This window comes from Papilio xuthus, unplaced genomic scaffold (genome assembly GCF_000836235.2).
Source record: "Papilio xuthus unplaced genomic scaffold, Pxut_1.1 DF828258.1, whole genome shotgun sequence".
Taxonomy (NCBI): domain Eukaryota; kingdom Metazoa; phylum Arthropoda; class Insecta; order Lepidoptera; family Papilionidae; genus Papilio; species Papilio xuthus.
In genome coordinates this window covers 3185554-3213153 of record NW_013530391.1, presented here as the reverse complement: position 1 = coordinate 3213153, position 27600 = coordinate 3185554, and the positions used below count along the sequence as shown (strand labels likewise).

Here is a 27600-nt window from a genome sequence, read left to right as displayed (position 1 = left end):
TATCATATAGTTTAATATCACTATAATTTGGACCAGGGATATAGAGTGACTCTTGTGGTTTTTAAGGAAACAAATTAAGATAAAATATAATATAGATACCTCGGTGTTAACACCGCTCGTTTGCCCGCCTTCTCTTATAAAAAAAAAGATAAATGTAATTTTGTATTTAAGACATTATTGTTATGTATATTGTATTATGACTTATTAATTTTACCGTGGGTTTCTGACACAAAAATATCAGTTTAAAACTGATTGTTATCTCTGGTTAGTTAAAAATAATGAAAGGCATGACAATATGTTTTATACAGAGTTCTCAGAAACTCACGATTATTATAGAAATTCATAAATCGATATACTGAAGTATAGCTGAATGGGAAAACTAAACAAAATAAATAGTAAACAAATCGACAAGCTATTACAATATTAAAATGTAGTAAACTTTGTTTTATAATAGGTTTTTCAATTTAGTAGAAGAAAAAGTAAAATCTCACAGATTAAAAAAGGGAATATGTATTAGAAAATATAGCTTGTAAAGTCAAACGCAGTTTGCAATATTAATCTTTATTTGCTTACTAACTGTCGCCTGCGACTCCGTCCGCGCGGTGTTAGTAGCTTACATATGTGTATTTCCAAGCTATGTTCTACATCTATGCCAAATTTCAGAGAGATCCATTCAGCTGTTCCAGAGATAACTTCTAAGAAACATCTATCTATCAATCCAAACATTCGCATTTATAAAACGAATAAGAAGTAAGATTACAAAACAGACTGTAAGGGAATTATTTTCGAAAGTTTTTTTATTCATAAAATATGTTTTCTTTTGTCTAATAAAACTTTCTATTTAACTTTAATTTGTAACTTTCAAACACATTTTAATCAACTTATTTAGTTTTTTATCATACATATCATACAAATTCATTTATAATCAAGGTCAATACCATGAGGTTATAGTACGTAGTAAACAATAGACAGGGCAAAATGATATTTTCTTCAAATTCAATTGGCTTAAAATTGTCTTTTTAAAGACTTCTTTAAGAATAATTTAAATACGCAAGACAGTCTTTAACTCGTCTGAGTACGTTTAAACTTTATTAAATAATCTTTTGAGCGAAACGGAATGAATTAATAATAGTGTCTCACGATAGTTTTTATGATTAAAATCTAAATAAAAACAAACTAAGATATTAAGCAAAGCTACTAAGCTAAATGATACTTGAAACTCTACTGCAATTTTTTTTTTAAAACGTTAATACGATTTAATGTGCAGTAGCAAAAATTTCCTTTTATCAATTTTTTAACTTAATACATCATCCTATCCTTTTTCTTTTATTGATTTGACTTAGTATACGAATATATCCTTAATGTACGTAACGTTAAAGGATTGCGAAATTTTTTAACATCCTTGTTCCGGTCTATTTGTTCTTAACTCTGTGTCATAATGACTTTGCTGCGGCCAACCTTGGTGCATATCGATCGCAAACAGCACATCTTCACCCCATGCTAACCTTGCTTATGTAATGTTGGACATCGATTAATTTCCGTTGCCGTTTCCACTGCCGAATACAGGTAAAAATACATATTCTTGTCTCTGTTTTCTTTAACCCGAATAAGAGGGATAACATTATAATGTTGTATTTGTGTTTCGTCACTGAAAAGTCACGATAAATAACATGGTGGTAACACATGTAACCTTAAAGCAATGCAGTCTTTGTGTAGAAACTGTTTAGGAACAATTGGAATGCACATAATGTGCACTTTAAGGGAGTACTATATGCGGATTCATTCCAGCATTTTGGCTACTGCTAAAAAGTCTAAAAAACATCATAAATTTTTAATAATAGAAATAGTAGTGCTGCAATAACCACAATTTTTAAAAACCAAAAAAACCTGAGTGACGGCCTCTGTAAGATGAAATAGCGCCATCTATCGTCTGCGTTTTAAAACAAAGATTTTAACATTTTTAATTTAAACTAATTAAACTGTAATTTTTATGTATTGCTCTCTTACTTAAGAAAGTAGTCAAATACAACGCAAAAAAGATTTAGCAATAAAAAAAAAGTTTTGGCAAGTGAGATTAGAACTGGGTCCTTTCACTATTCTTTTTGAATTTCAACTGTTACGATCTGTCACGAGAGAAAAAGAAAAATGGAGGAAGAAACATAAGACTTGGCTGCGGCCTATACATTATAAAATTCTCTATATTCAAAATAAAAAAGACAAGGCTGTATGGCTTAGTTCTTTTGCCTGCTCTTTCGAGTGAATAATAAAAACAACAACAATCAACTGTTACGTCTACTATATGTGTTTTGTTTCAATAGATTATAAATTATGACACTCCGAGGAAGAAGACGAATCGAATGACATCTCACTTGACAAAATCGGTTGAGTAGTTTAAGCTCTGTCACAATGGATTTTACATAGTACATACAAATCCACATACATAAAAACAAACATACGCACTATTATAATATATACCCTATTTGTCAATCTGGTAATAAAATACGTAACAATATAACGTGTCCACACAAGCGCCCTGTCCCTGAACTTGTGTTAGTTTTGTTCGCTGCATTTCGTTATTAGGAATCGTCAAGTCGACGGGAAGCGCTAGATTGCCCGCCGCCGTTATTCAAAAGGTGATTCTTGCGTCAAGGTATGTCGTTAATCATAGACTGTACATAGATACATGGCAACGTGTACAGACTATTCACTTATTTCTCTTTTCATTGCATCCTCTAATAAATTCCGTATGTAACAGCAAAACAATGGAACATTTATGACATTAGTATAGCCGTCCCACTTACTCTATTTTAAAAAATCCGAGGTAACAATATGATCACATACAGGTATCATTGCAAAAGAAATTGCTTTGTTTTGTGTTAAATTTTAAATCTTTTTTTTTAAAGTAACTCATAATATTCGGAGTGTGTTCACCTTTTCAAACGATTATTCGGTCGACGAAATAATTAAGTTGGCTTGCAATTAAGTCGTTCTTCTCGTAATTAAAAAGCTAATAAGATTCTAAATAAACGAAAACCTAACCGAGTCGTTTACTCATGCTAAAGGTTCAAATTAAGCTTTGAAACATCAAAATATTAAAAATAAATATTATGAGCTCTATGTATTAAAGGTTTAGGTAAAATCCAATTTGTCGTGCACATTTTTTTTCGAAAACATTTCAAGTAACTTTAAAAGGTATCCTTGGCGCGAGTTAGTAGCTTTCGGGACATTAAACTCTTATTAACTTCGTGCTGGCAAGTTCCCCGTCTGATATGTATGTTGGTTTTAAAAACTAATACTACTCAAAATATTATTAATTTATAGATTCTAAACATTTGTCAAACAAAATACATAATATATATCAATAGTGACATTTCACGGTTTTTTTTATTATTATGTAACGACACGTCTGCGCGGTTAATCTTTGACCCTCGGAGAGTTGACAACACACTAGCGCCGCTCTAATAAGGATATGTCGTCGCAGCACTGACGATGTTATTAACTGGCAATTACAGGAACGGTTAATTGGTACGTGTACGTAATACACGGAACAGTGGGGGATGGTAATAGCTCTTTTGTTGTTCGATTTCTTTGTAAGTGAAAAGCGTTTTATTACGTAATACTTACAAGAGCGGTCGGCCTAATGGCCCTCTCAACATAATATGTATCGTAGAGAAAACAATATTTTTCCAGGATGAAATTGCTCGTGTTTGTAAAAAACAGGACACATTATTCCATTATCGTCTTCTAGGTCCTTTTCCTCGTTGACCTTTTTCTGTTTCTAAATGTTTGACAAAAGAAGTTAGTATAAAACTGTGAGATAGTTTTACTTGTACTTCAATTTTTCATATTTGAATAATATTCCACGGAGTTTTAAAACATAGTCCATCAGTAAGTAAAACGGAGGCATATTTTATTGGTCTTTTAGCTGTTGCTCCTGTTATTTCCTTCTGCAATATCAATCGACAAAGAAGTATCAACTAATAATTATGTCACAGTGGCAGTGGTAGACACCAGCAACAACATGTGTTGCACGAATGGGCCGCTCGACCAGTGCAGTACCACGACCACACAGATAACAGCCTGATTTTGGACCTGGATGGAAAGGGGAAGTTGATTTGATGGATAAGTGGACGAGTAGGAAGAGGAAATATTCTCTTTTTGTGCGTTTAATCCTATGGGCAACAGTTGATCTCTATTTCGGCAATTCGGCATCAAGAGGAACTATGTCATAGATTTATCGTTATTGTAGCAAAAATAATTATATTGTTAATAAAATTGTTTATTGTTGTATAGTTGATACTTAAGTTAACCTTCATAGTAGCTTTAAGCCAGTTTATTTTATTACAGTGTAAAGTAGTCAGTAATTTAATTAACACACAGTAGTTTCGTACGAGCTCGGGAAACCTTTCAGTATATTCTCCCTGACTGGTCGGTGTACTACTTTATCATGGTGGAAGGTGAGAAATAAAATAGAAAATTGTGTAAAATGTGTATTTTAATATAGGATCTAGTGTATAATTTATTAACTTCCAAATACAATATATGTAATTTAAAAGTAAATATTGAAAAATGACAATTTAAAAATACATAGTTACTTTAATTTGAAAGATAAAATAGAAAATCGTTAGTAAAATTTCCATTGAACGCTACTCTCCTTCAGTGGAGCACAAAAGCCGGTACTTAGCCTAAATCTATAGCCGCTCTTTCGCTTGCACGTTTTTATTTTTATCATTTTTTTAATATTTAATTCAGAATAAAATGCAAAATTTAATTCAAATAATTTTACTGTGGAATAATGTAACTGAATTGTTATAGTTTTGGTTTTTGAGAATTATTTTAGATAAAAGTTATTGTAAATGGCAAAAATAATGATAATTTAAATTTCTTCGAAGATAGCCTGACGTTTGAAATGAAGGAACAAATAGCAGCATCGTCCTTTTTACTCTCTTAAAAGCAATTGATTCTATAACATTTTGTTTTTTATTTTATTTTTTTTTATAAAAATATTAGCAGATTTTTTTAGTAAATTTACTAATATTTCTTTTACCATTCCAACTAAGCTATAGGCTTGTGCTAGGATAAGGTTTACGACAATAGTCGAATGGCGGGATTCGAACCCCCGACGTCGTGATCGGAAATCCGTACCCTTAACCATTAGGCTATTGACGCTCTAAATTGCTTTTTCCTCAGTTGCAGATCCTGGTGTAGTTAAGTCAGGGGCTTACAAGTATGAAGATGGGACCCGATATGTAGGTGACTGGAACTCAAAGGGTCAGAAACATGGCATGGGCCATTTGTTGCTGCCAGACGGGACGAGATACGACGGCTGTCTGGCTAGTGGCATGTGCTCCGGGCTGGGTGTCATGGCATTCCCTGATGGTGCCAAGTAAGTATACGATTAAATATATCATGATTATTTCAAACATTTTAAACCAATTCTTAATTTTTATATTTACACAGTAACGTTTACTAAAATTACTTGTTATATTTAAATGTACTTTAGTACTTTTTGTAAGTAAAATAATAAAAACCCGACACGTGGGTTTCTGAGACTAACATTTCCGTTTAAAACATATTGTTTTGTCAAAGATAATGACAGCGATGACGTTATGTTTTATACAGAGATATTGATCTCAGGAACCAACGGTGATTTTATTATACAACTAGCTGTCGCCCGCGAATCCGTCGGCGCGGAATTAAAAAAAAACTATTGGTCGCAGCGTAATGTTATATAAGTCTTCCTCTAAAAATGGACTATCCAACGCAAAAAAAAAAGAATTTTTCAAATCGGACCAGTAGTTCCTGAGATTATCGTGTTTGAACAAACAAACACTTCCGCTTTATAATATTAGTATAGATGATATTCGTCAAAATTGTTTCAGGCATGTAGTCTTCAGGAAGTCTCTATGGAATTGTGATACATACAAAGTTTTATATATAAAATATCAAGCTAATAAAAGTCATACCTCCAGAAGGAAATGATTATTTAAAAAGAAGAGATTAACCTCATCCGCTATAATTTAAATCAGTACCTGATTAAAGTAAATTGTAGCAATCAAAGCTTTGAGGTTAATTTCCGTCCGCAAAAAGGCATTTTATTAAATCTCTTATATATTTAATATTCATTTCTTTTTTGAACAAATACTTCGAAATTCAAATTCATGCTTCAGATAACATTAAATTGTTAAATTTACGAAATTTTCGCCCACGGGAATATTAACATTATTGAATTTATTGTCGACAAATGTGTCAATATTTGTGTTACCTTGACAATTCGACTTTATTTGTATACTAGCTGTCGCCCGCGACTTCGTACACACGGAATTAAAGAAAAACTTCATTGATTTTTCGAGACTATGTCCTACACCAATGCTAAATTTCATCAAGATTTGAGCCGTTCGGCTATTTATTAATAAACTTCCGAGATATTTTCTAATAAACTTCCATCCATCCATCAAAACTTCTGCATGTATGATATTAAGATTAAACTAATGAGGTGAACATTTATATCCTTGATCTGAACCTTTGATCACTCAGCTGAACGCCTGTTTATAACCTGTTGTAAATGAACTGCAAACATTTGATGTATTTAATCTAATAGAGAAGAAAACAATTTCAGATACGAAGGCGAGTTTATGCAGGGCTGGTTCCACGGCCACGGAGTATTCTGGCGGGCGGATGGAATGAAATTCGAAGGCGAGTTCCGAGGCGGTCGTGTTTGGGGCTTAGGTGTGTACGTTCATGAATGTAAGAATCGCAAGAGATAGGAATCAATTAATATTTCATCACTAGTTGTCGCCCGGGACTCCATCCCCGCGGAATTAAAAAAAAACTTAATTAATAGCCCTCGTGTTCTTCCAGGCTATGTTCTACATCCATGCCAAATTTCAGCGATATCTATGAAACTTTTCTGGTTTTTGCTCTTATACTATTACTAAGATATACGCAAGACGTTTTATTTGCAGAGCTGTGTAACATGGTCATATATCGCCATAGTGTGGAAATCATTGAGGCACCCCTAAAAGTAGTACGTTCATTGGCTGCCACCCCAAATATCCAACACCTGGGCTTCTCCCTAGGTCCGGTGTATTAAAACTTAATATTAACAAAAGAAAATTAATAACAGTATTCAACTTGCAAGTAAAATTGATTAGGCAAGGTGAAATAAGAAACAAAAGTTTTTATATTTCTTTTCTTGAAAATATTACTTCTTGGAAGTTCCTTATTAATAGCATAATATAATTTCTCACACAAATGGAGGAAATAAAAGAGAAGAATAAAATTAAAATGAGAATCTACTTTTAGCTTCCAACAGAATAAAAATATGTTTCTAACTAATAAATCTCTTAGTATCTTTTGTCGTATTTACATTATTGTTGATAAGCGATTTCTGTAATAAACTACTAGCATCTTAGTTTTATAAAATGGCGATATTTATCAGTGTATGTAAATGTTATAGTTCGTTATTATTTAACTTTAGCTATTACCTGAGACTCCGTCCGCGCGTAATTAAAAAAAAAACTTAACTAGTAGCCTATGTGTTCTTTCAGACTATGTTCTACATCATTGCCAATTTCGGCGAGATCCATCCTGCCGCTCTCGAGATAAATTCAAATAATCACAAATTCAAGCATCCATCCATCCAAACAATTTCGTTTATAATATTAGTACGATTATTTCAGCCCTCACTTAGGGTAGTTGGTAGCCCTCAGTGGACATGGGTATTAACAGACGATTACTCAACATTTTTAGATGGACAAAGTTGATTAAATAACTGAAATGACTAAGTTTTTTCAGTTTAAACGACCGAGCTAATTTTAATTTACTTTTATTAATGAACATTAGAAGCTAAGAAAATATTTTTTTTTCATATTCGTTGTTTTTAATTAAAGAATTTATCAATTTCTAGGCTTGGTGACCTTCAGTGATGGGAGCAATGGATTTCCTAGAAATGAAGGTTTCTTCCAGGACTGTAAGATGGTGCGGCGCAAACGTTGCCCTGAAGTGGTTCAGAGGGCCCAAAAAGTTGCTTACATGGCGCGCGCGCAATGTCAACAAGTGTAAAAGATCTACTCTTGTCAGAATTCGTTCCCTTATGACGGTTGCCGGGCGCCATATTTAATCGTGAAATAACTAGAAAGGGCTAATTTGGCTGTTTAAATATTTCGTTAGAGATAAATTAGATATGCTGCGTGGCGTAACATCTGACAAGTGTGAACATGCTGAATGAGAACAAACACTTTAAACAATTGCGCTTATATACTTATTGTCAATATACTTTATGGAATTGCTAATGACAAGTATTTTTAATTTTGTTTTATACTTGCTAATTTGGCATCTTTAAACAAGTTATTAAAAATCAACGTGTTCATTTATTTATCATATTTTTAATATAGTACATTTCTTACAAAAAATATATATACAAAATATATTACATTAAAAATAGAACACCACCGGCTGCGGAATCCTATGACTCAAACAACCAGTGGTCAGAGCTGCAGAGACAGAACCTTCTCACGATGCGCGCGGTTTCTAGGATAACTGCCTTTTGTATCGGGGCCCTTAATCCAACTGTTAAGCGAGAGCTTCTTGAGATGTTGGTCGAAACTCTTCGCTATCAGTCCATTCACCGATACGACTATCGGAATAATGGTAGTCTATTTCATACACCACATGGCGGTAAGTTCGTGAGCCAAATCCAAGTATTTTAACAATTTAAAAAATATATATTAATATCTATAAAATAACGAAATTATATTAAGAAATTGACAAAACGAGTGAAGCTTTCACTGCCCTTAGTTGCGATATTACAATTCTCGCTTATTTAATGATATTAAAAAAAAAAATTAAAACATTACAGCCAAGAAAACATTTCTTACTGTACAGTCTAATTTCGTATGAAAATGGCTACGTAGGAAAAACACATCACGTTGTCGTTTTCTTGTATCTATTCATAAGAATTTATCATTGAATATTATTTTGATATACTAAAACCAATTTATATGTTGCCTAATGAGTTCATTCAACGAATATGTATCCTGCTAAAACTGTTTCAATACATTTTGATTGAATGAATCGTAATGATTAATTTATTTTATACAAAATTAATTATACACGTATTTGATGTTTTGCTGTTATTGATACGAATATATCAAAGAAGGGCAAAGATTTTTTTTATTCACGAAATACGAGGTTTTTCAGATTGTATTTTAGAATTTTTGAGAATTTCAAATGTTTTTTTATTGAATCAAAGGTTATTTTATATTTGAAAATTCAATGCGTATATTGAACTAAATTTACATTTTAATTTTTAATCATAAATTCTCTAGTATAAGCAGAGTTATTTTTAATTTGCAATATAAGTTTGTATTTTAAAATGTATAAACTTAGTTTTCGTTATAATAATTATTATATTTAAAATAAATTTCACAGTTCAAAAAACAATGAAAATCTATGTTATTTCTTTATTTGTGATTCTTTCACCTGTCTTCACGTTGTACATGCAAATGTACAGTTTAACTTTAATAATTTAGTTTAAATAAATCCTTTCAAATTTTAAAAATATATGAGATTAGTATTTAAATATGTAAACAAACTAATTGGAAATGATCATAGTCTCATTTAGTTTAATGCGAGACGTGACGTGAACGTGACGTGACCGTGAATTCAGACCAAAAATCACTCCACAAACAAGAGCTCCCTACTGGTCTAAAACTAATCGATGCTGACACTAAATTTATACGTGAGTGAATTAATACCTTTTTAATTCGTTTATCTAAATTTCCTTTTAAAAATTCAAGTTATAAAAACAATGTCGACACCAAATTAACTTTGCGTGGGTGAAACTGTTTTTAATTAGTTTATCTAAACTTATTTTCAGAATTTCAATTCTGAAGATTTGGAAAATTACTTGTTTTTAAGTTTCTATTTTAGTTTTCGTCTTGAGTGTAAACTAAGAATAAAAGGCAATTGCTTTGCTTCTTTATTTTAATTTTAAATTCAACTGTTATTATCTCAGAGCTGTTATGAATTGCGATAATGGTCTGCATATCGATGTTGTTAGTGGTACAGATCCAATGGTTCTGGCCGTGCGGTTATCTTGCGAATATTCTGTGCGGTTCCGGTTAAAGCTCGACTTTGCGGATATCCGGGCGTCGTCGTGTACAAATGCATCTGCGGTAAGCAGCTGACCGCATTTTACTTTCAATCCTTTGGTTCGCCAAAGTTCGGCTATTATTTTGTCAAAGAGATCAGACAAATTATGCATGAATTAAAAGAGCAATTTTATCTTAAAATAAATTTATTTATTAGTAAAATTTAATTATATAAAACATTAATTAACAACCGTCTGTATTATCTTATAATCTATTTATTTCAATAAATTAGTTAAAACTTAAAATACCAAAACAACTTAACATTAATTCAACTTTTTATTTACTATGATTTCTTCGTCATCCAAGCATTGACCGTACCTCACTTCCATGCATTTACTTCCCTGTAAAAAATAAACATTTTTTCATTAAAATTGTAAAAAAAAATCACCAAAAAAGATTAGAAATATTACATGAGTTTTCAGAAAAAATAACTACACAAACAGAAGCTTACTATAGGTTTCGAATCCCGTGACATTTATTATATTGTTATATCCGTTTTATCAAATAATATAAAAAGCATCGAAGATATGCATTTATCTAGTTATCTGATTTATTGTTAAATGTTAAACAAAATTATTTGCTTTAGCGTAAATTGAATTCAAAGTTCAATACTATAAACCATTTGAATTTGCCTCTGCAAACATCCGAGCATTTTTACTAATAATTTACTTTGAAATAGAGTAAAAGTGTCACTTGCATTAACAGTAGCATTAAATTTTTATAAAATGTTTATTAAATTATTATATATTATTATTATATTATATTATTATATAATTTATTAAATTAGCATTTATTATGTAGATATAAAGTGAAATACCAAACTTATTAGAACTAAGAAACGTAATTAGTGGCGTTATAGGTCCACCCTAAGAGCAGATTTATGTTACGTTGATGTACCGCGGATACCTAAACTGTTGAAAAATATTTTGACGTGAATATGTTACTCGTATATATAAAATTCTCGTGTCACAATTTTCGTTCCCATACTCCTCCGAAACGGCTTGACCGATTCTCTTGAAATTTTGTGAGCATATTGAGTAGGTCTGAGAATCGGCCAACATCTATTTTTATCCCCCTAAATGTTAAGGGTAGGCCACCCCTAATTTTTTTATATATATTATAATTTTACTATCCGCGAATTGTGAAATCATGATATTTAGATCGCGAATAAGGAGATTTCATTTCTTTTCATGAACAATTAAACACGTTCAGGCTGGTATTTTTTAAGATACAAATCATTGTCTGTTGTATACAAAAAGTAAATCTTTAGTTTATACTAATTTGGATGGACACCATATAAGTGCGAACATTGTGCACTAAAGCAGAACTATCGGGTGACGTAAGGCTCGTTACAGACAGAGTTACATCGTCCGCTTTCACTCGGAACTTGCGCTTGCATAAGATAACTCGTAACCGATACTTATGTTCACTAGAACGCTTTTCTCATTACCGATACTCGCTTTATATCTTACGTAACTTGATTGCTATCTATAAAACATAATTTTGATGTGCTTATGCAAATTCTTCGTTTAACAACGGCATTAAGGTACATTTTATTCGATTCGTAATTGCTATTTTAATTTTCAAGTATAATAATTACTGGGCGGACTGTGTTTAACTGTCTTTCTTTATAGCTAACGATTCTATTGTTTTAAAACATAAAGACTATCTTTTTTTTTATAATGTCACAAGCTATCGCCCGCGACTCCGTCCGCGTGGAAAAGGAAAGATATGTGTTCTTCCTGACTATGTTCTATAAGTGTGCCAAACTTTATCATAATCCGTTTAGCCGTTCCGGAGATACCTTCAAACAATCATCCATCCATCTAAGTATTCGTAAATTAAGTTAATTAATTAAGTTACCGATCAATTTATTCTAAACATATGTACATGCTCACACAAAGGCCTTTTTACATAATTTAGACGATGCCTAGTACATATGTATTATAGTACCTACATAATTCATTGAAGGTGGATACAGTATGGAATACGATATCAAAGGTGGTATTTACCTTAGCGATGTATGCTTTCATGTAGAAGTTGCCGAAGAGAACGATAAAGGATATCATATAGATGATGAGAACATAATGCATCCACAGAGGGAACTCGCAGCCGGTCCGGATACCGTTGACACCGAGGATAAGGGCGCAGGTGAACTGAATCTGAAATATAGATAAAAACTTAAATAGTTAATTCTGGCTCATGAATCTACACTATAGGTTTGAAAAGAGCAGACATTTGTTTTTCAGAGCTATCTATGGTTTTAAGAATGGTAATTACTACAAAAGACGTAAACATAATTATAACCGAAAGAAGAAAGCACGCACAAGCGCAAGATAAACATATTTTTTTAAAATATAAAAAGGCAAAGGTTAATTTTAGCTTTCACAAATGAGTACAGGTACAACAGATTAATCTTTATAAAACTTAATATTGAAATTAAAAAAACTAAAACAGAAGACTATCAATTTTAATTGGATTATCATGTTACCTATTACACTATGGCGAAAATCTTAATCAAACACAAAAATTAAATCAAAACAAGCTAAATACAGATACAGCAAGTTTGATTTAAAAATTTGTCATACAATACCTCATTTTCAAAGGTATGTTTATCAATAATGTCAAAAGCAAAAGCTATGTCGTCTAGATTTTAAAAAGCAATTATAAGTCTTTGAAACTGCTCGGACATGGGTCTGTTTTCAAGGAAATCAATTTTATTATTGAATTCTACTTTTTATCAATTAACGAACTCAAGCAACAGTGGTAGAGCCCGCTTTAACATCTTTGCACGTATCGGCAAGGCTCGCCCGGTGAAATACCACGACCACACAGAAGACAGGCGTGAAGTGGAACCAATTCCGCGTTTCGTCTGATGAGTGTGCGTCCTGGAGGCCTTATATAGTCCTCTTTCCCGTCCCATCCTCTTTCTTATAAGGAAAGGATGGGAAGTGGAACTGGACTTTCCGGATAAGAGGATGCATGGAAAGGGAAATCATTTTATTTCTGTGCATCCTCTCCTCCGTCGATTAAAGGTAGGCAACGCAAATGCAATTGCGTATGTCTGTGGGCAACGGTCACTTCGCTATTTCAGCGATTTCAGGTGGCCGCTCGCTCATTTGCCACATTCTGATATAAAAAAAACTCCCCGTTTCTTAAAATTCAATTAGGTACTATATATTTAATACGATATTTCAGACATTTTAGAAAGCTTTAAATACTCTGAATATGTACTGATATTTTGTTGAGTAATCTGAATGAGCCCTTGAGGTATATTTAAATGAACTGAAAATATTTTAGTAAATTATTCGTTTTTTAATAATTTATTTTATATCATAGATTTAAGACTATTCTTTAGATTCTTTGTTAGTTTATTGTTAAAAATTGCATTACTTATACTGAACATTATCATTTTGTGACCATTAACAAAATGACGAAGCAGTAGTCGTGTATTTTTTTAACACTTCAAGAGTTTGATTTCCTATCATAAAACTATCTTGTCTTCTAAACGATTTTTCTAGAAATAGAAAACAATAAACAGAATCGTAAATGTCTCGTAGATTTGTGTAGCGAACTTTTATTATCAATTTTGCAAATGCGGTTTTAATCCATTTAAATAATTTTAAAGATGTGTTAGAAGTAAATAAAATATGTCTTAACATAAAGACTAAGAAGATATTTATCTTCTCTGTATTTATATATAAATTCAAATTATTAATCAAACGTAAAATGTTTTAATAAAATGTCTAAAACTATTTAATCTAATCTTTAACTTTATACAAATATACTACGGTGCAGGCAGAATTAATCTTCGAGTTCTATTATCCTACAATCTTATTTTAAATCACTAGTTTAATGTCAAAAGTTTTTTGAGTCTTAAATGGTTAAAACAATGTATAAAAATATATAAATTAAAATTTTACATACCAGCTGTAAAATGGTTAGGTATTTCTTCCACCACAAATATTTGCTGACGGAGGGTCCAAAGACTGAGAGCCCGTAGTATGTGTACATCAGTACATGAATGCCGCTATTAACCATCGCAGGGAGGAATGCTGTAAAAATGCAAATAAATTGAATACAACTTAAACAACGTTGCATTCAAATAATTAATGGTTGGTAAAGGCTAGGCGAAGAATCGTATGAAGAAGATAGCCGCGGCATAATATTCGGCATTGTTCCGTCATAGACAAGAAATTGATTAATTAATAGTTAAGGGGACAAAATGATAAAGCACGAATAGTCTTTCGTCCAATATACATGCGTAAGAATATCTTAAATCTGAACAATGCTGCAAGATTCCGTACCGTATATCAATTTTATTTAACTTTTGAAACATACATTTAAGTAATTATTACCATTTCACACTTACCTAACTAAACGCGTGTTTTTGAGACCAAAATCCCCGTTTAAAACATGATATCTCTGTTTTGTCAAAGATAATGACGAGGATGACGATATGTTTTATACAGATAAATTGATTTCAGAAACCAATGGTAAGTGATAAATAGTTCCACATTAAATTACATTAAGAGTCTTAGAGAAAATAAAGGTCAGTACAGTTGCTAGTGTAAGCCAAAGAAGCCCTAATTTAATTACGTTAGAATCCAGCTTTGTTCTCGTCAGCGTTCACTGAACTATTTTATAAGGTTCTTCCTGCATACTGCTATTATTAACACAATCTTCATACTGAACTTAATATAATATTATTTGTAATAATAGCTTGTAGTATAATTATAGTGCGTAGTTGAGAGCCCAGCACCGTTAGTACTTACGTCATTATATTTGCTTTGTTTAATTGAAGGAAAATATTTATTTATTTGTCTAATGAACGTATATTAAGAGACATAGATGTAATAAAAATGTTACTTTTGTTATAAATGCGAATGTTTGGATGGATGGAATGATGTTTGTGAGAACGGCTGAACGGATGTCGATGAAAATTGGCTTGCATATAGGACATAGTCTGGATGAACACAGGCTACTAACAGTGTTTTTTTTTAATTCCGCGCCGTGCCGCTGTCAACAGCTAGTTAAGTTATAAGTTCAATAACTCACTCGATCCACTGGGCACCCATTTAATGCCGATCCACCAAAAACTGAACATTGTAGAGTGGTGATAAACATGCAGGAACGTTAGCTGCTCTTCTTTCTTTCTTAATATAAAGAAGAATGTATCACAGAATTCTAGAAGTTTCGAGAAATAGTACCACCAAACTGCATCTGCTATCTAGAAGAGGTTCAAAATTTAGTTATAGTCATTTGTCAGAGGCCTAATATTAGTCCTCTTTCCTTTTCCATTATTTTTGTATAAAAAAGGATGGGAAGAGGAAAAGGAATAAGTGTTACAAACATTTTATTTCAGTGCTACATGTCACAATCAGCTACCTCTTTAATCGACGGAGGAGGGGACGTATAATAAGGGGATATTTTTATTTCTGTGCGTCCCCTCCTCCGTCGATTAAAGTGGTACACGATTGTGACATTAAGCGCCGAAGAAAAACGTATGCAACCGTTTGCTTTTTTCTTTTTTACGAGAAACATTTACATTAATAATATTGCATTAATACGCAGATTGATTTACAAAAGACACTTTGTAAAGTACATATAAATTTGCTCTCGCAACGAGGGTTAATATGTTTCAGGTCTATAATTTTACAGCTAGTGCTGTTTACTCTATTGTTAGGTTTTAGCTGCTTATATTAAAAGTTTTTTATTAAACTACATAAGCTTCGGATTATAGTTCAAAGCTTGTTTTGTTTGTTGCAACTAATCTGTATTAAAAAGTTCTGTATATTTTTAGTGTTATCTATAAAATATATTTAAATGAAAATAAATCAAGTTGCATCATAATCTTTTGTATCTCTTTAAGGATGTCGGATAAATCTTACTATTAATTTTTAGATGAGTGGATGGATGTATGTTTGTTTGAAGGTATCTTCGCAACAGTTAAACGGATCTTAATGAAATTTGGCATATATGTAGAACATAGTCTGTAAGAAAACATAGGCTACTAGTAAATTTTATGTATTATTCCCCTCCGACGGAGACGGGGCGACAGCTAGTTAGTATTAAAATTATTGAAAAGATACAATAACTCACTTGCAATTCATCAGGATCATATTTTTGTCGACACGGCTCACATATGTAGCTGTACCTCAATCTAAAGGAAGCTGTCAGTAGCCTAACTGCTATGTACGCGTTGAGAGCCGCCATTGCCAAGTTGTAGGGAACAAGTAACCACGTCAGCTGAAACGGCTGACGATTCTTCATTAACTTAGGGCCAATCCATACTATGAATAAGTATAGAAGTGTGTAGAATACTGTTGGTAAAGGAGAGTCCACGAGTGGCCATCCTTTTGTTCTGTTATCTGCAAAGGTAATTAAATTATTTTAGTAATTAAACGTTAAAATTGATTATTTAACATTTTCTTGATACACATTGAAATAAATTAGTTAATTTTAATATACCAAAATATTTTTTACAATATTTTTTATATATTGTGATATTTTATTTTACCTGAAAGTGATAACGTCCAAAGATAGTAATCGTACGTATCTTTTAATACACTTTGTGTTGAATTTACTAATATCGTTGCCATACTGAGGATTCGATTAGATGAAGGTATTATCTGAAACAAAAAAGAAAACTTTATTTAATAATTTTTATTTGTAGAAAAAACTTTGATATTATTTAAGTTTGTTGTACTAAAGATTTCAAATAACGTTTTGAGCGGGCTAATATATTGATGAAGGAAATCGCAAATTCAAAGCGGTTTAAATGATTTTTAATTCTTCATATTATAGGTTATAAAATGAGTTCATTACAAAGGCACCCTTACACCCTTAGTAGCAAAAATCTCACCAAACACAGGATGTGTTTTATTACTTCGTTTACAATCCTACCAAAGATATTAATTTTATCATTAAGTTTAGTTTTATTTAGAATGCATTTTTGTACTAAATATTAAAGAAATTATTACTAACATGATATGTTACATTATAAAAATCGTTATTGGTACTCATGTCTATTTGTACTTTACAAAAGAAAAATAATAAACTTTCTTCAATGTCCGGTCACGTTGTTTGCTTGTTTAATATATCCTTAAAACAATGCATTAATAAAGATGTTATAAATTGTGTACTGCATATTTAACACGAGCGTTGACGAGGCATATTCATGAAGAAAGCAACATGCATTTAAAATTGCATATATACGTAGACTAGTTGTGACCCGCCAACGCACGCGTTCTTTTCTTATTATTCCGACAGTTGTTTACGTTTTTCATTGGAAAATATTAATAAATTTAATGCTAAGTAATGATTATTATGTATTTATGTTAGGAACCTTATTATTATGTCATTTTGTAGTATTAAAATTTAATAATATAGTGAATATAATTACTTTATTTGCAATTTGTATTTATCAGCTGTGACAACTCAATGTGTACATTCAAGTACATATACACAGATATATATGTTTGTAATTTGAACGTACTAAATCGAGGTTCATAGTTCGAGGCGAGAAACCAAAGATACTTTTAATAATAATATTAATAATAATGATTTATTTAAACCAAAGTACACATAAAAATATACATCCATTGTTGGAGCATCCTTTTAAGTATATAATACCTGTGACAGAATGCTCCGTCCTTCCGTACCATACATTTTTATTTTTATATACTTAACACATACATACATTAATAGACAGGACATAAAGATGTGCAACCGGTACAGCTTTGATCGTCTTGTTTGACATTCGTGACTGATAGCGATACTGATGCTGATATGCGGATGCAATTAAAACATTTAAAGGAAAGTTTTCATGTCCGCTGTATAGCTAGTTCTATATTTAAATATTATATCTTTACAAGAAATCATAAGTTAAACATGATTTGTAATAAGGGGAAAATTTGACATTCCACAGACTTATTACGATTATCTTGTGTCACAGAACGCTCACAAAATTGTGACTACGCGTCAGTATCAGTCAGCCTTGCATGTCATATTTGTGACAGTCACCCTCGTATCATCATCGACAAAATTTATATTAAAAGTTGTGCAGCGCCCCCTATTGGGCGAAAGTACACAAAAAATCTTACACAAATTTTGACTTAATAATGACTTAATACGAAGGCAATTGTCATAAATATTTGCGCTAGGCCCTCAGTTCTAAAATTCCGAGGCGTGATAGCATTTAGCTACAATATGCTAAACAGCTATAGTATAGTACAGTTAATATTCATAGTACAGTTGTTTATTTCCTTTACATTTAAAATGTGCCGAATCATTAGTGAAAGTTAAACCGCTGTAGCTCCATATATAATAGCTCAGCCGTTGTTATTTCTTTACTGGCTATTGCCCACGACTTCGTTCACATGATGAATAGTGCACTATGTGTTATTTGAGTTGTTCTATACCTGTGCCAAATTTCAATACTTTATTAGTATTGCAGATTTATCAACGTACCCCATAGAAACGGGATATAACTACGGGTGCATACCAAATTTCGAAAAGACCCAAGAATTCTTTCTGAACATTCTGACATCCATCTATTCGTCTCCGAAATTCGTATTTATGATATGAGTGTTTTATTTAGATATTTGTTCAATGTTTAAAAAAATTATTTGGTAATGAAAGTAATAACTTAAGCAAATAATTTTAATAACATAAAAATATCTGCATTTTTTATTTAAATACTAAGTTAATGCCTTTTATAATTGTAATTTTATGAATCTAGAATTTTCTAAATCTTTATTTTGCAGCTTATTTTGTAGTGTTATTCAAGTTCTCTCTTCCGAGTATTCCCGCGAGTTTGTATGTTTATTTATTCATTCTTTTTGTAGAAGTAAATATCTACTTTATGGTTATACATAATATTGACATAATGGTGTTATTTAACGTGTTCAAGGATTGAATGTCTTGTTTACGTTTGTGTTAAAGTTACAATGCATAATATAACTTTAAGTTTAAGTACCACTTATAACATTGGGTACTAAAACAACTTAGTAGAACTTTGTTTAAGTATTTATTGAAACATATAAAATATAATAACATTGGTAAGTTAGCTAAGGTTATTTCTTTAAAGAGGAACGTAGTCACGGCGTGCTAAGAACGACTGGACTGATTTTGCTTATACTTTTTTGTTCTGTTAATTATTGCCAGGAGAAGGTAAGAAAATTAGGAAAACGATTTTTTTTCCGCGCCGGCGAAGTCGCGCGCAAATGCAAGTATAAAAATGTTATTATTTAAATCAATAACTACTTGTCCCCTGCGAATCCGGACGCGAAGAATAAAAAAAATAGTAGAACATTTGTTCTTCTAGAATATGTTCTACATCTATGACAAGTTTCAGCGAGATCCATGCTGCCGACGTCCATCCATCCAAACATTCGCATTTATTTGTTAGATGTTAAGATTAAAAAACCCGACTAACATTCAAGGAATGAATAAGAATTGAATGTCATTTCACTCGTACAAAATCAGTTCAGTCATTTAGACTTTAGACCATCCCAAAAGAAACTTTCAAACATCCATATACATAAAACTTAAATACGGTAAAAAACATTACCCATGTCAGTCTGGTAATACAGTATTGGATATTGTAAATATATCGCTATTCCACGAATGCATTAAGAATGTTCTTTACTATTCCATTAGTATATTCGACATAAGGCGTTGCCTGAGGGAATTATAGTACTTTGCCAGCTGTTGAGCTAATGTTCGTATGTTTTCTTTTTAAAGTTCATGTTCGAAATATCCACGAACACAAATTTTCAATGTTTATTTCTTTTGCATTCTTTGCTTTCAACTTGCATGGTACTATATTTTATTATTCGGCTTATAATCTTATTTATATTAAAAATGCGAAAATTTAGACGAACTGATGTCTGTTAGAAGTTATGTTCGGAACGGCTTAACGGATCTTGATGAAACACATGCGTAAAATATAGTCTGGAAGAACACATAACCTACATATTAAGTTTTTTTTTAATTCCACACGGATAATCCGCGGGTGACGGCTAGTTTTTTTTAATATACTTGTATTTCAGTATTGTTTAAGAAATGATAAGATAAGGAGCATTGTATATTTCAAAGTTAAATTACATTTTAATATAACTTTACTAAGAGTTAAAAAATTATTTGGTTGCCTTACTGTGTGGTATTTAAAAAAAAATATGCTACCATAAATTGAGTATTTTAAGGCACATTGACAATTATAAATATAGAGAAATTTTATTCAACGATTTCTCCCGTCGATTGCATTTTAAAATAAATTCATTGTTGTCAGTCAAATGTATTGAGTTCAAGCATTTCTAACAAAGAGATAGGAGTCTTTTGTAGTTAGCACATCTCAATGGTCATTCAATGAAGAGAAAGTGATGGTGTGAGGTTTGCGCGGGTGCGAGGGACACGGCGGCATGCACCACAACTCTGTGGCGACAGACCAAGTCCGAGAACACATTTAGATATCGTCAGTATTGTATTGTAATGTATGGGTATCGTATTCTGTATAATATAAACTCTCTATCAATCGATACTCTTAACCATTAACAGACTGTTTCCATATACAGCGTGTCCCAAAATTCAACGATAAAATGGAAATGGTGTATAGCTAGCTCGATAACTACACCGGGAAAAATACTAAAAAAGTCTCTTTTTGTTTAAAAGTTACATTAACTTTTGTAACTTTTCTTATAATTTGATTCCCTCCACCATATGATTAGACACTGTGGCTACAAATATAAAGATAGAAAAAGATTTTTTTTTAGTATTTTTCCCGGTGTAGTTATCGAGCTGGCTATATACACCATTTCCATTTTATCGTTGAATTTTGGGACACGCTGTATATATTCATGTCTCTTTGTTTCATTGTAATCTCATCGACTTGATCCATTATAAAGAATGAAATACGGCATTGGATGTATCAAAATGTTTGATTTTAAAAATCAAATAACATATTTCTATGATAATGGATCAAACTCTCGTGTTCCACTTTGGTGAAACTCTGTTATTACTTTAACTAAACCGTCTCAATCCTATCAGTTGTTTCAAGATCCGATTAAATTCATTGTCTGTTTATTTAAGAAAGCAGTCGTGGGAAATTATACTCTGTTAGAAATTATACAAATTATTTTATTCAGTCTCTTTAAGGTTTTCTGAAAACTTCAGATAACTTGATATTTAACTGACATGTACTTAATAAATGTCTTCCAAATCACGTGGAAAAATATATAATCGCGTAATGGAGTACTAGAGGTCTAATTTTGCCACGTTCCGTTCCGACCCTTTTCTTATTAGGAATTGGATTTGACGGAGGCAGAGACGCGTAGGAAGTGGACGAATATTCTCTTAGAAGAGTAACTATATCGTAACAAATTTAAAAGGCTATTGTTTGAAAAAAAAAAACAACTCTAAGCTAAGTAAATAAACCCAATTAATCCAGCTAAAACAATGTCATTAAAAGGCTTTTAGTTACTTATTTATTGACTTAGCCGCCCTCGAAGTAAAATAAGAAACGAAATGTTATAAGACTCGGTCCTTTGTTTAAGATCCATTCAAGTGTTTGAATGTATATATACTTTTATATTTATTAATTTTAAGTGTTTAAAATTATACTAATTTTATAAACTCGAAAGAATGGATGGAATTATTTTATTACGTTTTACCAAAATACCTTAACGGGTCTCGATGTTTCGTAAATAGTCTGGAAGAATGTATAGGTTCTTTTTATTTTTTAATTCCGCGCTCATGAAGTTGAGGGCATATTATTATTGCCTAGCACGTATTTAATAGCGTCTTACCCTTTGTAGAAGAAAAAAAATACTAAATAATTCGTATGTATTGCAGACAAATTCTTCGCACCGGATAAGAGCTATCCAAAGCGTTTTCAACCATTGTAAGCTGCACTTCACTCTTTTGCATATGAATCGCTTGAGAATGCAAAAATTGCTGTCTTTTATTTCGACATAAGAACGCAATTACATAATTAGGAAAATTCTTTTAAATTCTTTTAAGATAAATAGTTATAGAAAATAAAATTGACAGGAATGTTGGAAAATATCTAAATATAAAAAAAAGACTTTTGCTAGGAGCCGAAATTATTTTAAATTATTAAAAATATCTAATTAGTGTTATCGCCTTTAAGAATAAATAAAAAAATGATTAAATCTCACCTCTAACTTAAAATAATAATTTGCACTTAAGCACTCACTAACTGTAACGTTCAGTAAGTTAGACCGGAAATAGGCGTAGAGGTAGAGGCGGCACACGCGCTGCGCCCGCGACTCTCCGCTCACAACTGCAATAACTTAATTCGCGGACTCGTCCAAGTTGTGTCAGGAGAGCTTAACTTACTAATAACGAACAGCTTTTGTATTTTGATAAATTAATCGCTACGTTCTTAAATAATAGCCAAAGATTTTTTACTTAAATCTAAAAACGAAATGCTTGACTTTGACCATAACTTCCTAGATAAAATATTCCTTTTAATTTTTTTTCAATCGTTAATTTTAGAAGATTTTAAAATTTAATTTTAGACATTTTTGGAGACTAAAGAATAATAATAATTTGTGATCATCATCATCATCAGCTCACTATACGTCCCCACCGAGGGGCTCGGAGCCTACCCTAAGTTAAGGGTGATTAGGCCATAGTCAACCACGCTGGCCAAGTGCTGGTTGGTTGACTTCACACGTATCTTTGAATTTCTTCTCAGATATGTGCAGGTTGCATCGCGATGTTTTCCTTCACCGTAAGAACGTCGGATAAATGTACATATGTAAATCGGAAATCAAAAAAAAAAACATTGGTACATGGCGGGATTCGAACCCAGGACCTGCAGATTGCAAGTCAAGTGCTTGACCACTGAGCCACCGACGCTCCGAATAATTTGTGATACCATGTATTATATGACTATAAATAATTCTTACTTTTGACGTACATTAGAAAAATTTATAGCAATTCTTCGTCAAATTTCATTTTGTTAAGTTTACATAAGTATCAATAATATTAATAAAAGAGAAATTATTTTAACAGGACTATAATAGAAATACAATAATAACGAAAAGCTCAAACAATCTTGATAAATTCCAAGTCTTTCACTTTTACAACGTACAACTAATTTGCATTCCTCGTAGCGTATAGCACTTTGTTCCGCCTTGTTGAGCTGAGTCTTATTTCAAACGACAACAAATAATCATGTTTAGTCAAGATTAACTTTAAGCTTTATATTTTTAGGATTTTAATAAATAAATCTCAATATTACGAATATTTAATTAATTAAGTAATGAAATATTTTCAAAGGCAATTTTATCTAAGACAATATATGTAGCTACTATTCCTCTACATAGACACTATCTTTTGTATTCTGTATATGTCCGTAAAGTATATTAAAAATATATGCATAGACATATAGAGGAATCAAAAAAAATTATGACTGTTAACAGGAAATAAAAGAGTGTCGGTGGCGCAGTTATTAAGCGTTTGACCGAACCGGACCAATGTGTATTTCGATTTTTGCAATTGCATACGTCAATTTCTCCGAGATTTTTTCGACGAAGGATAGCATCGTGATGCAACCACAACACAAACTATGTTCTAGTTAATTGGGTAGCCTCTGTGCTGACGCGGAAATAGAAAATTGTTTAGCTCTCGAATACTTGGCAAAACCGAGCACCATCCTAAGAATTTTTGCGGTAAGGAAGGATGAGTTTTCGTAGGTTAATAAAATTTTGTATAAGTTATTAGATTTCCTCGTAAAATTAGATTTTATTATAAGTCAGACGTACATAATATTCAACATAACTTTATTTACGTCCAGGTATTTAACTTATTACAGTTATGTAGTATAAACATAATTATATCTTCCTTAAGTAAATATGTGATTAATTATATATGCGAATAGATGGATGGATAGATATTTGATAGAAGGTATCTCCAGAACTGTTGCATGGATTTCATTGAAATTTGGCATATCGTAGAACATAGTCTGGAAGAATACACATAGCCTACTAAGTTTTTTTATAATTCCGCGCGGAGGGAGTGGCGGGCGAAAGCTAGTATGTGATAAGTGGCAAAAACATGTGACGTACTTCCAAGAACACTTGCTACACGGCACATCGGCTGGAAAGGTTATGTAATGTTTTTGCAATGAAAGTGCTTAACTTACGTAAACGATATTTGATGACCGGAGCATCATAAAGGTCACCGGCAGCATCTCTCTGACTCATGAATTCTTGTTTCCAATCTCGTTAAGAAATTCTCCAGTACTAAAATATTTGTCTACCGTCTCCTAACCTTTAAAGAAACTTCTAAAATATCCGTAACATCGGGCATAGGCGATATTCCTTAAGGGAAACATTTTTTTAAACATACAGAATTATACGTCTAATTTGAATACATTGTTAAAACTTGAAGTAATCTATTAAGCAAAACAGTTAATTTACATTTTCATAAACCGAATATAGAATAACTTTACTTTATTCAATTCTATATATAATTTTCCTTAAGTTTCCTTTTTATAAAAATAGATCCGAGTGTTACAAAAATAAAAAAAATTATCCTGCGCCTGATGGCTCCATTGAAATTTAGATATAAATCTATTGAATTGTATATTAACGACAATGTATGTAATTTTAGACATTATTAGTTAAAATCCTTTGGCGCCATTCGCGTCAGTCGCCTTGCAAAGTCAATTGTCAGAATGATTAGTGAGCGGACATAAACGTTGAAATTTATTGAGGCTAGTGTTGCGCCAGTATACCGGCACAGTGTCGGATTTTGTTCCTAACAGTACATAAAGGCATTATGAGTACATAGAAGAATACGTTTGAAAGATACGTCAAAGTTTATTTAAAACAAACAGATATTTCCGACGGCCTCTAGAGTTATATCTTTATCTTTCAATATTTAACTTCCTCAGTTCCATACACTTCTACAATTCTCGAGAAACTTGTCATAACGTTTCGTTACTGAGAGCTTTGTCGATTTCACTATATATCACTTGAGATAAATATGATAACTTTAACTACCTACTTTTAAGCAAACATTTGTTGAATACCGTTGTTTAATTAATCTGACTACTCGATTCTGAGTCGTAATATAATAATTCAGGGACCGATGATTATCGCGTTATCATATTTTATAATTAAGCTATGAAATATATTATATAATAACTATAACAATTAACTAAGTGTTTTACGGAATAAAAATATAGATGAATAAGTTTTAAAAAAAAGAAGGAAATTAAAAAAAAAGAATAGACTTACTGACCTTCTGTATTATTATAATTGTCAAAACAATGTCATTACATGTTACTAATATCATAAATGCGAATGTTTAGATGTTTGTTTGAAAGTACGAAACATAATCTGGAAGAGCACATAGGCGACGAATTACGTTTTTATTAATACACGCGGCGGGAGTCGCGGGTAACAGCTAGTCTTGCTATGAAAACCATGTTTTTTTTAATTTTAAAACAATCGGTGTCCAGTAATCGATCTCGGAATCGGTGCATCATGAACCGGGCATCAATTACGCAGCCAACGTAACCGACTCGATAAATATAGGTTTGTCAATTTTGTAATCTTCCAAGAGTCGAAAGCAAGTGACGTTCGCCTTTCACTGCACGCGAACAATTGACCGAATGTGTCAGTCATTTCCTCTTAAACATTCATATCATTTTGACCATTATAAACATAAGCAATAGAACACAGAATGCCCTGCATTTAATAGATTCTTAAAGGCGTTTATGCTCTATCTACGGTACACACGAGGACGAGACGAACTAAGGAATTTCGCTTGGGCAAATACTATTTGAAATTGTGTAATATTAAAAGTAACTGCCATTATCAATTTAATATTATTAACTAGCTGTCACCCGGGATTCCGTCTGCCAGGAAAAAAAAGTAGCCTATTTGTTATTTTCAGCGATATCTATGCAGCCATTATGGAGATAATATCTAACATACATGCATCCATTCATACCAACATTCGCATTTATAATATTAGCAATGCCTTCTTTTCTAGTAGGTATATATTTTTTTTTCATATACAACACAATGTGTTTTGAATATAACAAACAACAAAACACACAAACTTAAGTGATCTATATTACTTAAGTTTGTGTGTTATAGACCAAGAGTTATAGACCAAGAAGAATAAATTCAAAGCTTTTAGAAAATGAAGCCTAAGGCTATAAAATGAAAAATTTTCGGTTAAATTTTTATTTAAACAGGTGAATAAGGCTCTTGACAGACATACTGACGGACAACAAAATGATCCTATAAGGGTTCTGTTTTTCGTTTCAAGGTACGGAACCCTAAAAATGGGACAGGCCTACATCCAACAATGACCATAGGCTGAAATAAATTATAATGTTATATTACTTTATGCCGTAATTAAATTAATTAAAATATGTGCGATGTTAAAATAGGTATCCGTGTTATTGTATTAACAAACAATAGTCGTGTTCTCATAATTATTTATATTAAATTAAATTATATCAGTCATCGGACATGAGATTATTGTAAGTTTATGATAATAACATACTGTTATCGTGTTTACATTTTACTTTTTTATATCATAAGGCGGCAAATGAATTATTTCAGGTGGCCTGAAATAGCAGAATTAGCGAAGCGACCGTTCCCCATAGACATACGCAATTGCACATGCGTTGCCTACTTTACCTGCAATTTATAATGTATATGAGATAGAAAAGATGTAAGTGTAAACTATTATTTATTAATACTTTGAAGTTTACGTTGGATGTATTCCATAGAAACTGAAAAAAAACTAACCTAAAAAAATTAATTCGATTTTTAGTTCCGAACATATACTATAGTTTCCTTTTACCTTCTTATAGTCAACTTGTCTTTCTTATCACGGAAGAGGCACAGTATGAACTCCTTGAACAGTATAACCTTTAATACATCTCTGTACTAAACGTATCTCCCATTTGTCGTGATCTTGGTGGTACTTAGGTCAGATCAACCTTTATTTATGAAATTTTAATTGTGTTTATATAATTTGAAGTCTGTTCCGGGTGTAAAATGCCTTTCTAATTCCGTCACTATTACGTTCGAGTAACGAGGGGAAATCTTTTAAATTATGATATTGAACTATTATTAGTAATAGAGTTATGCAATGTATTATTGAATTGCCATTGTGTATGTAAATAACTAAGAGTGGCAATATAACTTGTGAAGTTATTAATTAACAAACAAAAGTAAGAGTTAATTAACACGCGTATCGATATAGGAAACTGTTTATATAAAACGAAATCGCTTTTATAAATAATAGCTGTCGCCTGCGGCTTAATCCGTAGAATTAAAAATAAACATAATTAGTAGGCTATGTATTCTTCCGTCTATGTTCTATATGTATGCCAAAATGTATGCTAAAAAAACTCCGTTTAAAACATATTATCTCTATTTTGTCACAG

General features: G+C 31.8%; 2 protein-coding genes across 4 annotated transcripts; one reads left to right on the top strand and one right to left on the bottom strand.

Annotated features, from left to right (window-relative positions):
- The first annotated feature begins 4394 nt into the window (after positions 1-4394).
- Positions 4395-8366, top strand: rtp (MORN repeat-containing protein retinophilin). 3 transcript variants are annotated; one of them, XM_013306155.1, is made up of 4 exons: positions 4395-4457; positions 5191-5386; positions 6620-6747; positions 7910-8363. In XM_013306155.1, the coding sequence occupies exons 1-4, from the start codon at positions 4448-4450 to the stop codon at positions 8062-8064; spliced, it is 489 nt and encodes a 162-aa protein (XP_013161609.1). In that variant the 5' UTR covers positions 4395-4447; the 3' UTR covers positions 8065-8363. The 3 variants fall into 3 exon arrangements, with proteins under 3 accessions (XP_013161609.1, XP_013161611.1, XP_013161610.1); XM_013306157.1 differs by having other exon boundaries at positions 6620-6729; positions 7910-8360; XM_013306156.1 differs by having other exon boundaries at positions 4434-4457; positions 5197-5386; positions 7910-8366.
- A 1963-nt stretch (positions 8367-10329) lies between these two features.
- LOC106113414 (elongation of very long chain fatty acids protein 4-like) lies at positions 10330-22424 on the bottom strand. Its single transcript, NM_001312325.1, is given in 7 exon segments — positions 10330-10495; positions 12167-12316; positions 14082-14209; positions 15213-15384; positions 16257-16525; positions 16675-16786; positions 22334-22424. Coding segments are annotated over 6 exon segments (879 nt in total). The 5' UTR covers positions 16757-16786; positions 22334-22424; the 3' UTR covers positions 10330-10417.
- Between the last annotated feature and the right edge of the window lie 5176 nt (positions 22425-27600).